At 44.7% G+C, this 14,992-nt stretch overlaps 1 protein-coding gene across 1 annotated transcript in view; it reads right to left on the bottom strand.

Annotated features, from left to right (window-relative positions):
- Positions 1 to 13,066: 13,066 nt before the first annotated feature.
- LOC118968735 (stabilizer of axonemal microtubules 2-like) overlaps positions 13,067 to 14,992 on the bottom strand; it is a 37,304-nt gene continuing 35,378 nt past the window's right edge. Inside the window, 1 exon segment of the mRNA XM_037000566.2 lies at positions 13,067 to 14,992. Coding sequence (XP_036856461.2) covers positions 14,559 to 14,992 — 434 coding nt within the window. The 3' untranslated portion in view covers positions 13,067 to 14,558.

Here is a 14,992-nt window from a genome sequence, read left to right on the forward strand (position 1 = left end):
CCACCCCCATTTTGAGAGAAATCTTCTGCATCCGTGGATGTTTTATTGCCCTTGTCTAGCTTGGATTAACACATAGTCTACAGGCACACACCTGATCATCTGATCATCTACATTTGCTCTCTTACAACACTAAACTATGTTTTCTACCTTTATCTTTCATCTACCTACCACCTCAGCATTTTATTTTAAAAAAATAGTAATAATAAAGGGAGAAATGTGGGATTCACATATAAATCAAGTATAAAAATCAAACAAATATTCATATTTGACCTGATTGTTTATAGTTCATAATGAGTGATAAGTGATCAAAACCGAAAGTTTTTGTGATGACTGCCCTTGTACTGTTCACCATGTAAGAACTTATTCACTGTGTAAGAATTTGTTCACCATGTAAGAACTTGTTCGTTATGCTTCAGAAGATTGGAGACTGATGAGAATTAGGCTGGGGGTGGATTAATGATTGTGCGTTGAGCATTGACTCCCCTATACAGAATTTTATTGTTGTTAACAACCATTTGATCAATAAATATGAGAGATGCCCTCTCAAATAAATAAATAAATAAATAAATAAATAAATAAATAAATAAATAAATAAAATGGGGTGTGTTAAGGTCCATTGGAAATTAATGGTGGGCAAGTTTTGATTGGCTTACTTAGTGTGAAGCACCTAAGCAGCCAGCTGATAGGAGGTGCCCCACATCCTGAGTCTTGCGGGAGGAAAGAAGACCTTGGCAGTCGGCTCAGGTACGTTTTGAGACTTGAGTGAGGTTTGGCAACATAATGTCAGCTGCATTTCAAGCCAAAACCATCCTCCTCAAATAGGAAATGTTTGAGATAGCCGCCTTCATTCTCAGCAGACCATCTGGTTTCCCATTTTGCTGAGAAGATAGAGGCCACACCGAGTGTGCTGTGTTATCATCCCAGAAGTTTCACCCTGCTTTCTCATGGAGGTTTGGAACACAGACACCCATGTGGATGGAGTGAGGCTTTTAACATACCAGACATATTTTTCTGAAACTTGCTGTTTGTACTTATCAATGTCTTATAGACCTTTTTTCCATTGTAGTACATAAGATTCACTCTCTTCTTTTTAACTGTTTTATTTAATATTATCTCATTGCATTGCTGATGGACATTGAATTGTTTTGTTTTTTTGTTGTTATTATGAGCAAATGCTGCAGTTAACATCCTGGAACACACTATCTTTATGCACAAAGTGTAATATTCTCATATGATGGATTTTAGATATGGAATTGTATTGACAGGTGTGTTTATTCTGATACTACTAAATTCCCATCAAGGTGTCTCTACCAATGGTGTATGAGAGTTGCCTCCTTTTTCATCAATATTATATAGATTTTCCATTTTAAAGAAATGTTTGCCCATCTGATGGATGAAAACTTGTATCTTACTATAATTTGTACTCTTCTAATTACCTTTTTTTTTTTATGTCTTTCAGCTCTTGTATTTTTTTCTCCAACCATCTACTTTTTTCCTTGTCTATGACAGGTATGCTTGGCCAGGCCAACCTGTTGGTCTACCTCGATCAATCCTTCCTCCCTCTAACCTGGTCTCCACACTGCAGCCAGAGAAATCTTTCCCAAAATGCAAGTCTGATCAAACCACCAGCCCACCCCATCTCCTGCTAGATTAAAATCACTGTAGCAGCTTCACTTGCTCTTAGGAAGATTAACCAAAATCCATAATATAGCTTATAAAATGCTGCACAGTCATGTCTTCATCCAAGACGTCACTCTGCCTTCCAGCCACATTAGCCACATTGTTCTTTCAGCACCTTGGATACGCCGTGAACGTTCCAACCAGTGGTAGCAAAAGCAGGAAGCAGAAAAGAGAGAAAGTAAAAGGCATGGAAAGATCTATTAGGAGATTTAATTTCTGATTAAATGGAGTTTCAGAAAAAGAGATGTGGAAATAACTGACAGGGTGGAAATTTTCAACAGAAATAATAGAAGAAAACTTTCTAGAGCTTTAGGGGAAAAGAGTTAAGTTGCCTTTCATTTTCTTTATGATTTCTGTTTTCTCCAGGGTTGGCTGTTCTGCTTTTATATCCTGATGCTTTTCTTACATGCTGTCGGTTTTCCTCAAATATCTGGTGGTTTATGGATAAAAGTCTGTTAGTTTCAAGAGCTACTGTTTTGAGGTTTTCTGGCCCTGTCCGTTCTTCTGCTGTCTGGACGTGCTGACTATGGGTTCCAGGAAGGCAGGAGATATCAGATCTCCCCTTAGACTGCATAGAGAGGGCACAGTGGGTGAGCTGGAGAGCCCCAGTGCCATGCTGGAGCCTCCGTAAATGTTAGAAGGTATTTTATGGGGTGTGACATTATTAGTGACCTGGGTAGAGGATCAGTGGTGAGCAGGCCAGCTACTAGCCTCCTCTGCAGGCCCTGGAAGGGCTTGGAAGGTGTGGGCTCCGCCAGAAAGTGTTATAGAGGGGGTAAGGACGACCAGGTCAGAGACACCCCACGCCTACGGCAAAAAGACAACATGGGGACCCAAGCAAATGCTTGGGGACACGGAGAATTTTCCCCAAAGCAATGATTCCTGACCTTAGACAAGAGTTGGAGTTACCCAGGAAGTTTCCTTAAAAAAAAAAATTCTTGGGCCTCAGATTGCACATAATGACTCAGAATCTTTGGGAATGGAGGCCAGCAAGTTGCATCTTTTTAAAGCTGCCCACGTACTTCTGACAACCAGCCAGCCTTGGAATCTACTGCCCTCCCAGATCAGTGGTTCCATTTGGCTAATGGTGACCGGGGTTATTTGAGGTAGGAGTGGACCGAATAGGAGTGAGAAACTGAGACAGACCAGTAGAAACAGGGTTACTTTGTGATTTCTGCTGCCATTTCTACTTCCATGTTTTAGACAGAAACACGCAAGTCCCCAGTGGTGCGCACCGTGCCAGTGCCCAGACTGGGTCCCCCTAGCTTAGGTGTCCCCCGGCCAGGGGGAAGTGATACACTCTGCTAGACCCACAGTCCATTCTGTCACTGGATCCCCAGTGACCAGCCTGTGGCTTCAGCTTCTGCCTTGCTCTCTAGCTCCCTGGGCGCCTCCCGTCTTTTCTATCCAGGAAGCTCACTAGTTCCTTCTGACTCCCCACTGGCCCTGCCTTCTGTCAAAGCAGAAATGTCTCTGTGATTTAAGGTCCTCCGGGCTTGAAACAACAAAAGTCAGCTCGGAATGATTTATACAAAGTGGGTAGATTTCTTATGAAGACAGGACCACCCAATACTTGTGTACAATTTGGTGTCCCCTCATTGTAGGGACACTCAAAATGTGCTCTTTGAGTATTTGGACATTGTTCAACCTTTTTCTGAAAAGCTGATCTCTACAGGGTGAGTGTTCAGTCTCTGCCCTGTGTCCAGAGAAACTCAACTTTTGGCCCTAAGATTCATACCCACCGAGGGAGACAAACCCCTGCAGTGACCGGACGCCCTCCTGCCTCTCCTGCTGATAAATCTCATAAGCAGTTTGGGGTCAGTGTTAGGTAAACCCTTTGGTGGCGTCTCCCCCTACTGGCTAATCGTAGTATTGCCTCCAACTTCTCTCTGGAGATACTTAGGTCACCACAATTTTCTCTGTCTTACTGCCCTTCCAGTGGTGTTTCAACACCCCTGATAGATTATGCGCCCTGATAAGGTGCCTTGCTATAGGAACCCCAAAAGTGTCTCAAGCCATCAGCAGTCAGGAAGGACTGTAACCAGGAAATGAGAACTCATTAGGGATTTTTCCTCCTCCCCACTCATGGCTGTGCTACTAATTCATCCCCCTGTTCTTTCTGAACAGTCTTTCTTCTACTTCTCTGACCCACATGGCAGAATATGGTCACCATGGCTCCAGCCTTCAGGTTCACGTGCCTTGTCCCAGCGATCTCCACATTCCTAGGAGGGAGAGAGCCCTCAGACCAGCTCAAATGAGAGCCTGCTTCCCGTCACCTCTGTGGGCGGGGGGCTGTCTCACGCGGTGCCAGCCCATCTTCCAGGAGCCCTGTCCTAGACGCAGGGCCACGTTCCCAGAGGGGGCCCACAGAGGGGGCCTGTACCCTCCGGTTAAGTATCTTTTCAAAAATCCGAGGGCGTTAACTTCCAGTTTTGTTTAAAGGGCAAGAAAACCAGCAAGAGTCCCCTTTCCCCAAATGGCGCTGGTTGGCTTTGACTGTGAGTCACCGTGTGACCTGAATGCAAATGTGAAAGCCTTTCTCCTCCGCGGGATGCCTCACACTCACATTCGTACTCACACCACTCACACCGGAATATATCGCAAGTGCTATGTAAGCAAGCTTGAAGTGTGCTGATGAATGGGAAGCCGCTGATGGCAAGTCATTCCTCTCTTCCTTGCCAAACTCGATGCGCTCCAGCTAATCAGGACGGCGTACCTTTTGAGGTGTGTGCCTTGGCGTGGTGTTGGAAGTTCGTGGAAACGTGGTTTGCTTGCCTCTGGTATGGTCGTGGCTGTACCACCACTGCTAAGTCACCCTGAGCATGCAAATCAGTTGCCTGACGAATAGGGTTCTAATTGTCAGACCTTCAGTATATTGAAAATTCAGTGCAGTAAAAGGCTGGATCCAAGAAGTTATGCCCCTTTTCTCCCATGTCCCACTCTTTGTTTGTTTTATTGCAGACCCACCTTGAGGAAGAACTGCTCTTCCGGGACTTGTGATGTGTGCTGGCGCACAGGCCCTTGGCAGCCTGCGGCCGGGGCTTCCAGTCCCGCAGGGTCGACTGCGTCCATGCCAGCAGCTGCAAACAGGTGGCCGAGAGACACTGTGTGCCTGCAAAGAAACCAGCTTCCTGGCTGCCCTGTCTCAGGCCCCCCTATGAGAGTACGTACCCCTCTCAGGCATCAGGACCACCCCAAAGACTTGTGGGACCAGACCCTCCAGGTGCCTGTCTGGTCGGTGTAGCATCTGGGGGGCCGTGCAGAGGAGGCGGGATCTTGGCACAGTAGGTGATTAGCCATTTTGTGCTGGGGCTACTAGCGTTCTCAAGCAGAAAAGCAGTTGAATGAGCAGGGAGTCGGCCACACGTTACTGCCTGCCAGCCAGCGCTGGCAGCCTCTGCACCGACTCCCCTTCTGCCTGACAGTCTCATCGGCTGAGACAGGGATTCTATGGATGGGACTGTGCAGGCATGCAAATGCCCTGGGGTTATATGTACAATTAAATTGTATGTGTGTTTCTCTAGGGTGCAGGTCTATAGCTTCTGTAAGTTTTCCAAGGGGTCCATGACGCTCCCAAAGCTCAGCGCCACCGCTCTAAGCCCAGGAGGGCTGCAAGGTCCCCGGGGAGCAGTGACAGGTCACTGTCGAGGCTGAGAAGTGAGCTCAGTGCACTTCTGACTCTAGCGCAAAGCAGTGGCCCTAGCCACGCCTAGTTTCTTCCCTTCACTCTGTGATCTCAACTTAGGCTTTTCATGGAACAAAATACTTGGTCTCTAATGATCTGTGTGCTAAATGGATTTTGTTTTGGCAGGAAGCTCCACAGACCCAAATCCTTCCCGTATGTCTGTAAAGCATCTTAATTTGCATTCATTAGGCCTCTACAGACAAAGGTGTTGCCAGCCATGTCCAGAAGGATAAGCCTTTGGTTGGGGGTGAGGGTGGGTCATAAAGCTACTGTGAAGATAGAACAAAAATGAAAAGCTCTTTTCCCTGTGAGGCTGGTTGAAAAGCGTATTTCTTCAAAAGTTCTAGATTCTGCAGTCAAACAGAGATCCATGCAAAATCAGCATGGTTAGAATTCTGTGCTGTCATTTGCCCGTGGCGAGTTTTTATTCCATCTTTTCAATGATGTATTCCAGGACTAACACAAATACTGTAGCAGGCATTGCACCTGGGACCTCATCATGTCCCAATCAGGAAGCCCCCAAGATCACCAGCGCTTTGTCTCATGCTGTTTCTTCCTGTGACATGTGGACCAGGACAGAGCGGGATGTCCTGAGGACTTGGGACACACAGCAAGTGATGACTTTCTCTTCTCTCAAGTTTTAGGGTTTCAACAGGTTTACAAGGCACTTAGGTTTTAGAAACTGTGGCCAGTTGTGAAATGTTGGTGTTAATGGCGTTTTTATGGATCCTTGAGTTTAGTCGGTGAAGAAAAGACAATGGCTCTGGACAGGCTGGTGACACTGGCCAATCCAAGGGTCATGGTGGGGTGGTATCTTGTCCTCACTTTTAGGAATCCATGCAAGAAAAGACAGAGCAAGTGTTGCTGCCATTTTTACAACTACAGAAATCTGGGACCACAGGAGGCATCTTGGAAATCAAAGGAGAGGGAAAGTAAACCTTTTCTACTGATTTTGAAGTATAGTCAAAGCTTTCTTTTAAGAGCTGTGAATGAAATTTTTTCTAGGCACTATTCTCTTGCACACAAACAAAAGCAAAGCCTTATAAGACCTAATTTATGCATAAAATTAGTATTTCTTAGGATTTTTATTTTGGAGAAAATATAAGAAAGTAATCTAAATATGAAACATGACAGTTGAGAAGAACTGTTTATAGTAAATAATTGTTTTCATTTGGACTGATTTTTCAGTAAATCCAGAGTAAACTAGGATGAGGCTGGAAGTTAGAGGTAGGACTGGGGATTAGAGTTTGGATTTGCTGAGTAAGTTTAGGGTCAGTGTTAGTTGTCGGACTGCAGGTTAAAGTGGGAGCTCACTTACGGTGGAGGCTAGAGCCAGCTTCAGGGCTCGGGCTAGTTGCAGGCGGACTTGGGCTGTGTTTAAACTGGGTACCCAGGGAGCTGTGAGTGACAGTATCGGGGAGATGCTGTGTTTGGGGTCAATGTCGCTGCTGAAGCCATTTGGGGCCAGCGTTGAATTGGAGGTTCTAAAGATGACTGGGGTTCTGGGGCTCTTCCCCCTACATTCTGCCAGTTATGGCTTTAGACAGCGCACGTCCCCAAGTAAGTGGTCAGACCTGCTCATTCAACGTCCCAGCTGCACGTGTGCAGGCCGCCCACAGCCCGCTGGCAACAGTTCCCCGCAGCAGGTTGTGCTGCCCAAGCTCCGCCGCTGGGGAGCGAGTGGGCGAGCTCGCTGTGTCCACCAGGCCGAGCACTGGGCCCTGCAGTCCGACCTTAGCCCCCTAACGTGGGACGAGCCCTGCCGTACGCGGGGGAGTGGTGCTTGGGCGACCAGGAAGGGGACACGCCACCCGTGAGCTGTTAATCCCCACTCACACTTGATTGTGGATGGTTTTTAAATTAAAAGGAAGATCATTTGTAAAATACTCTTTGTATATATTTATTATATGACTTAAAGGTGCAATATTTTATTTTGTACAGTATGTAATAAAGACATGGGACATATATTTTTTCTTATTAACAAAATTTCTTATTCAGTTGATTTACCTTTGTATTTAAAGTTGCTGTTTTTCATTTGCTGTCGTACTTTCTCTTGTTATTCAAATGGCATTCCCTTGTACTGTATTTTACTACTGTTTCTATAATGCAAGAATTAACATTTCTCTCTCATGATTCTTAAGTCATTCAGAAATAAATGTACGTTTACATATATAATAAATTTACAAATATAATAAATAATATTGATTATTCACGGCATCCTTATACAGGCCAGTGGCTTCCTCGTGTTGCGTTTGGGTGTTGTCGTGGTGACTGCCTCCTGTGCGTCCAGGACCCGTCCTGGTGAGTTCAGTTGCCCCAGACTGACCTTTGGGGTACGGGTTACAATATTCAGAGCAGACCACACAGACTCACCCTAATTCCTTTAGCCCAGTCATTCACATCATGCGAATCACAGTTAAAGGAATGTCAAGGGCAGAAGGGGTGGAAAGGAGTCTGATGGGACAGCCTGGAATAGGGGTAGAAGTGGTGGTAGTCAGAGAGCAGGTGGTGCCAGTGCCTGTCATCTGGGGCCATGGTAAGGAGTTTGCGGCTGATGTGGGACGTCTTCTCCAAGTGGCTTGTTGCTGCAGTGGGTGAGAAACCCTTTACTCTCCAGTCATTTGTAGCATGATTCAGGATTAGCACTGGGTCCTCAGACACTTGAGCATGTGGCTGGAATCGAGACGTCCTTTCATCTGCCATGGGCCTTGGGGTTGCCAGGGTCCCTTGATAACAACAAAATACCAGTCATTTTACAGTAACTTCTGAGATGTGTTACCCTCGTGAGGCTGAGCTGCACAGGAGATCCAACACCCAACCCCAGGCATCTCAACAGTGTATCTCCTTCCTTTCATCATGTCTGTCTACCTTTACTTACATTTCATTTCTTCTCTTTTTTTCCCACTCAGAAATTCTTCTAGGCAACCCTGTCTATTTTCTTGGCGGTTTGAAATACTCTGTAATCCTCAGGAGCCACACAGGACACCGTGAAGTCGGGACTGTCAGTCCGAGCCCTCCTGCCGGGCTTGGGTTCCCCCATGTGTGGTGTGATGGAGACACACCCACAGTCTCTTCCACATCGACCAGCAAAGGGGCAAAAAAAATCATCCTAAGAAAATGCAAGGAGAGATTATCCCCAAGCATTTCTGTGTCAGAAACAAAGGAAAGAGGTTTACAAGAAGCCTTAATTCTGAAGAGCAGAGAGAAAGGGCAGATTTCACAAGGGCAGACCTGAACCCACAGCCCTGCTGGCTTCCCAGGGATTGTGGTGTAGCTGCTCAGTTTGGGACAGTCCCCCTTCCTGAGCTCTGCCAGTATTTCACAGCCCTTTCCTGGACTGGGAGCCTTCCCCACAGTAGAACTTGCCAGTCTTTTTTCTGGCCCCCAGCTTCTAACATATTGTTGGGTGTGTAGAACGACCTCAAAAAGTTTAAATAAACTGATGGATGATGAGGGAGTCGAAAGATAAACCTAATGAACCAGCAGAAAAGGTTGAACTATTTTGTATACTTTTGAGATTGAGATAATCTAAGGCATATGGAAGAGCTGACAGAAACGGTGCAGAGCTCCCCTAACTCCTTCCTCAGATGCTAACAGCTCACAGGCCCTGACATCGCGTTAGTGCTGTGAATGGACCTATGGGCCTTGACTGGGACGTCTCAGTCCCCCACGGTTCAGGTGCCCCTGCGCCCATTCGGATCTGGGACCCCACACGCATAGGTGCCTCGCCTCCCGTCTCCTGCAGCCTGTGATGCCTCCTCAGCCTCTCTTCACGGCCGCGACACAGATTTCGTAAGTGGTGCCTCCTCTTGGGGCTATCTGGTGTTTTTTCCTGCTTAGAGTGAGGTTCTGCATTGCTGCCCCTCTCGCGCAGATGGGCGGACGGGATGTCCACATGTCCTGGGACTGGGGATGTTTACCATTATCCTGAGTGAAGGTGGTTTCTGCTGGGATTCTTCTCTATAAAGTGACCATTTTTCTCTTTGTAATTCATTAATGTTTATTTTAGAGGTAATCTTGAGACTGTGCGATGTTCTGCTCCTGAAGTTTTGTCCCCTGAGCTCAGCAGCCACTATGGATTTTTGTACCTCCAGCAAGTCTGATGATGGCCCAGTGGTGACTGTCTCTTTTCTTCCTTCTACTTTTACTAATTGGAATCCTTCTACAAGGGAGAGTTGTTTGTTCTCCCCCATTATTTGTGCATTCATTTATTTATATCAATATGGACTTGACAGGGTATGTATTCTTTGATAGGTTAAAATCCAACACTACCATTATTTTGTTGTTACAATCATTTCAGCTTTGGCCATTGTGAGATGTTTTAGGTTGACTGCATTATATACTAACTGAGGAATGCATGCACATGCACATGCACACACACACTCACACATCTACTTTTATTTCTGTGTTTCTGAATTCATACTGAAACCTCAGATGCCAATCTAGCACCATTGGGTCGTTATTATAGTCTACACTTTTTAAAATGTATAATGTCTTTCTCTGACAGTGAGAAGCCTGGCTCTGGTTTATCCACAGTACATTTTCTTGGTTTGATCTTCATATACACACAGTTTCAGAATTGCTGACACATACCTTGAGAGAGAAAAAGCATTGGCCAACGAGAGTGGAACGTTTGCAGAGAATCTGTAGCCTTAGGGTGTCCTCTCTTGCTACTGCCTCCAGCGTGGCTGCGCCCCACCTGTAGTGAGTCTTACCAGTTTGTCACAGTCTGCCCTCCTTCCTGGGTCTTCCCCAGACCCTGGGAGGTGGTTTTGTGAATCTCTTTGTGGTTTACGGTTCTAAGAGTTTTGACAAATTCAGAGTTATTCGTCTACCACCGCAGTTTCTTACGTGACATTCTTGGCAATACTGATCCTTTTTCTGTCTGTATTTTACCTTTTCCAGAATCTCATAGAAGTGGGATCATACAGTATGTGGCTTTCGGTGTCTAGCTTCTGTCCCTTACCAGAGCACACCTAAGATTCCTGCATGAGGCTGGGCAAGTCAGGTTTGTTCCTTGTGTCGGCTCCGTGTGGAGACACTGTAGATGTTTATCATTTTTCCAATAAAAAAATATCTGGGTTGTTTCCACTTCGGGGTGATTATGAGTAAGGTTCTATAAACATTCATGTATAGGTTTTCTGTGTAAACTAAGTTTTCACTTCTCTTTGATAAATATCTAGGAATGGGCTTTGGGATCATATGGTATGTGCATGCTTAACAGTATAAGAAAATACCAAACTTGTACCATTCTGTGCTCCCACTAACAATAGACGAGTTCCAGTTACTCTAAATCCTGGTCAGTACTTGGTATCATAGGTCCTTGTGTCATATTTTTTGTAGCCATTCTAATAGGTTTGTAGTGTTATCTTGTTATTTTAATTTGAATTTCCCTAATGGCCAGTGAGGTTGAGTATCTTTTATATGCTTATTTGCATCTTTTATGGATTGAATTGTGTCCCCCCTGCAAAAAAAGTTTCTAACTCCTTGTATGTGACCTCATTTGGAAATAGGGTCTTTGTAGATAATTAAGTTGAGATCATTAAGGTTGGTAACCTTGGTGAAAGTCCTATATCTGTGAATACCATTACAGTGGTATTCTTAGAAAAAGAGGAATTTGGGCACAGATGCATGCATACAGGGAGAATGCCATGTGACCAAGAAGTCAGAGATCTACACACCAAGAAATGCCAAAGATTGACAGCAAAGTCCAGAAGCTAGGAGAGAAGGACAAAACAGATTTCCTCTCACAGCCTCAGAAGAAACCAACGCTGCCAACATCTTGTTTCAGACTTCTGGCGTCCGGAACAGTGAATTTCTGTTGGTTAAGCCACCCAGGTTGTGGTGCTCCATTACAGGAGCCTTAGCAAATGAATATGCCATCTGTATGAATTCTTTAATGAAATATCTGTTCAGCTCTTACCCATTTTTTTCCTGTTGTTGAGTTTTAAAAAGTTCTTTATATATTGTGGATATACCTCCTTTGAAGTCTAGTTTAAAACAAAGAAACAGGGCTCAGAGAGGGAAAGTAGTTTGTATAAGGCACACATACTAGTCTGTCAATGGAAGAAGATACCATTCCCGCTGTTCTTCCAGACTCAGCGTTTTTAAATGCTCATTGGCAGTAGGCATCTCTTAGCCACATTCCTCATTAGCCAATATAATTCCATCCTGACCACACATAAAGAGGTATCTGTGGGGCTACTGAGGTGGTGGTGATGCATCCCTGGACACCCCAGGGAGCAGCGGTCAAACTGCTGTGCTTGAGAGTAGGCTGGGGCGGGTGACATGGGTGGAAGTCCTGCCTCTGACATAGGGTGTAAATCTGCACATCTGTGTGAAACAGCATTGGGCGGACAGAGTGAGAAGCTCAACCTTAACAAAACAGGAGATGTCTGGCACTTTCTTGGACACTGTGATTTTTTCAAAGGTACATTATTAGCATTCATTTGGAACAGACTTTTGAAGTTTGCTAGTTTATGAGGACGAGGTTCACCTTCCCCTTCTCTGATGCATGCTCACAGGTCTCCTCTGCCCTTTGTATTGTGTCCTCCACTGGCACACGGTTTGCAGCAAGGGCCCTAGACAGCAGTTTTATGTAACACTCTGTAAATCCAATATATTGAGAAGCTGGGTCACGGGGCTTCCCGCCTGACTGGTGAACACTTCCCCCCTTCCCCCGTGCTGTGCAGTTTTTGTTCTTCACAGTTTTTATTTCATAGAGCAGGTGCAGATTCACAGCAAAACTGAATGGGAAATACAGAGCGTTGCCCTCCAGCCCTGCCCCACTCATGCCCAGCCTCCCCTGCTATTGCAGCCTGTACCTCTTATAGTCAATGAAGCCACATGACACATCATAACCACCCCAAGTCCAGTTTATATCAGGGTTCACTCCTAGTGCTGTCCTGCAGCTTTTATAAGTCACAGAGGCATTCTGATTTGGGGGCTTGTGGTCTTATTTCCCATGACAAGTGTATGTAGGGAGAGGGTGGAGGTGGGGATGGGGTGGGGCAGAAATTCCCTGCTACCTTTCCTCTGAATTGTCTCCTTTCTTCATCAGATTCATACAAGCCTGGCTTAGTGAAAATCCTTCCTAGAATCTGGCAGACTGTTAAATAATATTACTAGTTTCCAATGCTGTTAAAGTGTTTTGTGTGTATGTGTGTGTGTGTGTGTGTGTGTGTGTGTGTGTGTACATGCACATTCCTGCAAAGTATTTCAAGGAGACCTAGAGGCCATGAATTGGGCTGGTAGCTTTTCAGCACCATGTCTGAAAGTCTCTATAGTTCTTGCACAGAGATAACACACCCCTCTCTGCTCTCCGTTCCCACCTTCCCACTTTTCTTAATCTGGCAAGTTCCTACTTACCTTCAAGATTCCTCTCTTAAGAAAGCCTTTCTTGAACTCCCAGACTAAAGGCCCCAGGTACATCTGTTCCAGCCTCTACAAGAACACCTACGATAGTGAGCGTTAGGCTGTAGGGAGACACTGCTACTCATCTTTGCGTCTCAGCCCAAGGCAACTGGCTCAGGAAACCCCAGGACATGGCTTCCTATAGAAGACTCTTGTCCGTATTAGATTAGAGTGAGATTTGAATATCTAGTATTAGAAAATGGGCCAGGATGAGAATGTTGGAGTATTCCCTAATTTTTCATTTTGAGTATATAACAATGCTTTCTGTTAAAAAGACAAGACTACTGGTGTACAGATTATCCTAGATAAAACTTATTTAAAAGCTCTTTTCCAGAGAAAATTAGGTACAGAAATGACTTTACGAAAATTCCTTCCCTTTGTTGATGCTTTATTATTACTTAGACATAAAATTCTACATAATTTCCACTAATAAATACAAATGTAAATAAAACTTCAAATAATTAAAACATTTTAACCAAATGTTGATGGACTTATTCTCAACTTAGTACATAGTCTGAAACAATTTAAAGCTACAAAAAACTAAACTTTATGATGAAATCAATCATATTCTGCCATAATGTAATCATTCACCAAAGGAAAAAAAAACACACCCAGTGAGAGTTTAACTCATTAGGAAATTTCCAACATTCATAGATCAGTGTTCCTTCTACTTCACCTGGCGGCATCACTCCTTCCCCCTGTTTAGCACTCCCCTGCCCATGGGCAGAGAGGCCTGATTGGGCCCCCAGCTGTGCCTGGCTGTTCTGAACCATGAGGCAGGCATGGTGCTTAGGTGCAGATCACTCAAGGTCGCCCTGAGGATTTCTCCAGGGCTGCTGGCCATTCCTAAAGTGACTAGCAAATGCTTTTCCTTTCTGGAAATACTGTCATTCAGACCATGTTATCCACCCCCCCTGAGCTCTCCCTTCTCTGTAACCACATCTTGGGTGTTGATGACCCATTAGAGAAAGACTCTTCTCAGAAACTCAGACTACTCCTGAACTTGAAGCAAATCAGATTATTTTACAATCTTTGCTATAGATCAGAAACTGAGTATTTGGTATGCAATTATCTTAATTTGAAAAAGGAGAAAACAGGTACAAAAAGAGGTTGACTTATCGCTCACTGACATCCTTAGCACTTTTACTTTACAGGTCACAATGTAGCGTATGATCTGATGCTCAAAACAGAATTTCTGTCAGGTAGGAACCGCAGATATTCTTTTACAAATGAAGACACTGAGGCTCAAAAACATGAGTCATTTGTGTAGGCAGCACAAATAGAAACTGCTGTCCTTGGAACTGGGACTCTCTGACTCCCAGCCCAGGGAGCCTTGCTTGCCGCACCATGGTGCCTCTGACCAACCTGAACATGGTGGGTGCTGGGAAGTCTTTACCACCACCACCCAAAACCTGGCTCAGTGTGGACCACGTAGATGCCTTAATGTCTGACAAGAATGAATGCTCTTGTCTTGGGAGAGGAACCTATGCATCGTGTTCAGTGGTGTTCCAGAGTCCCACGGTGCTTGACAGAGGGTCACGGGGATGTGCATAACAATTATAAACACAAGAATGAATGATAATAGGTTGGAGACAGCCTTCCAAACAGTATGTTGGGGATAAAATTAGTTCAGATTGTACATCATTCAACTTTCAGATATGCATATTAAAAAACAACCTGGGTTGAAACATCTATACAAAATGATTTTATGATCCTGATTTCCTACAAGAAATTCTTCTATTTTCTTGTTTTAAAGATTTTAAAACTGATTTTAGCTCTCTCATAAGTTGTTTTCTACTACGGAAAAATGATTTTGCTCTTGGAAAGCAAACACCCTTAGCTTCCTCTTAAACATGATTTGGTGATTAGAAGGCTTCCACTCGGGGGCAATCTTTTGAAAGAATTTGTGACCTCAGGAATCTGTATTTTCAAATATGTAACCCAGAGGAGAAGGGTAGCTATCAGGGCAGATTTCCTGTTTCTTGAGTGCAGGGTCCATGGTCCCATCACCAAGTGGGATGGAACTCTTAAAAGGAACATTTAAAGGTTTGCAGCTCTCTGTTGGAATCAGTTCATGGGGCACATAGTGAGATCACAATGTGCTCAGACTGTCAAATTTTCCAGATGGGTTGGGAATCTGCTGCTGATTCTTAATAAGCCCTTGACAACAACTTTCCCATGCTGGAAAATCTTCCTTCATGGTGCTTTTTCCTT

This window comes from Manis javanica, chromosome 12, assembly GCF_040802235.1.
Source record: "Manis javanica isolate MJ-LG chromosome 12, MJ_LKY, whole genome shotgun sequence".
Lineage (NCBI taxonomy): Eukaryota > Metazoa > Chordata > Mammalia > Pholidota > Manidae > Manis > Manis javanica.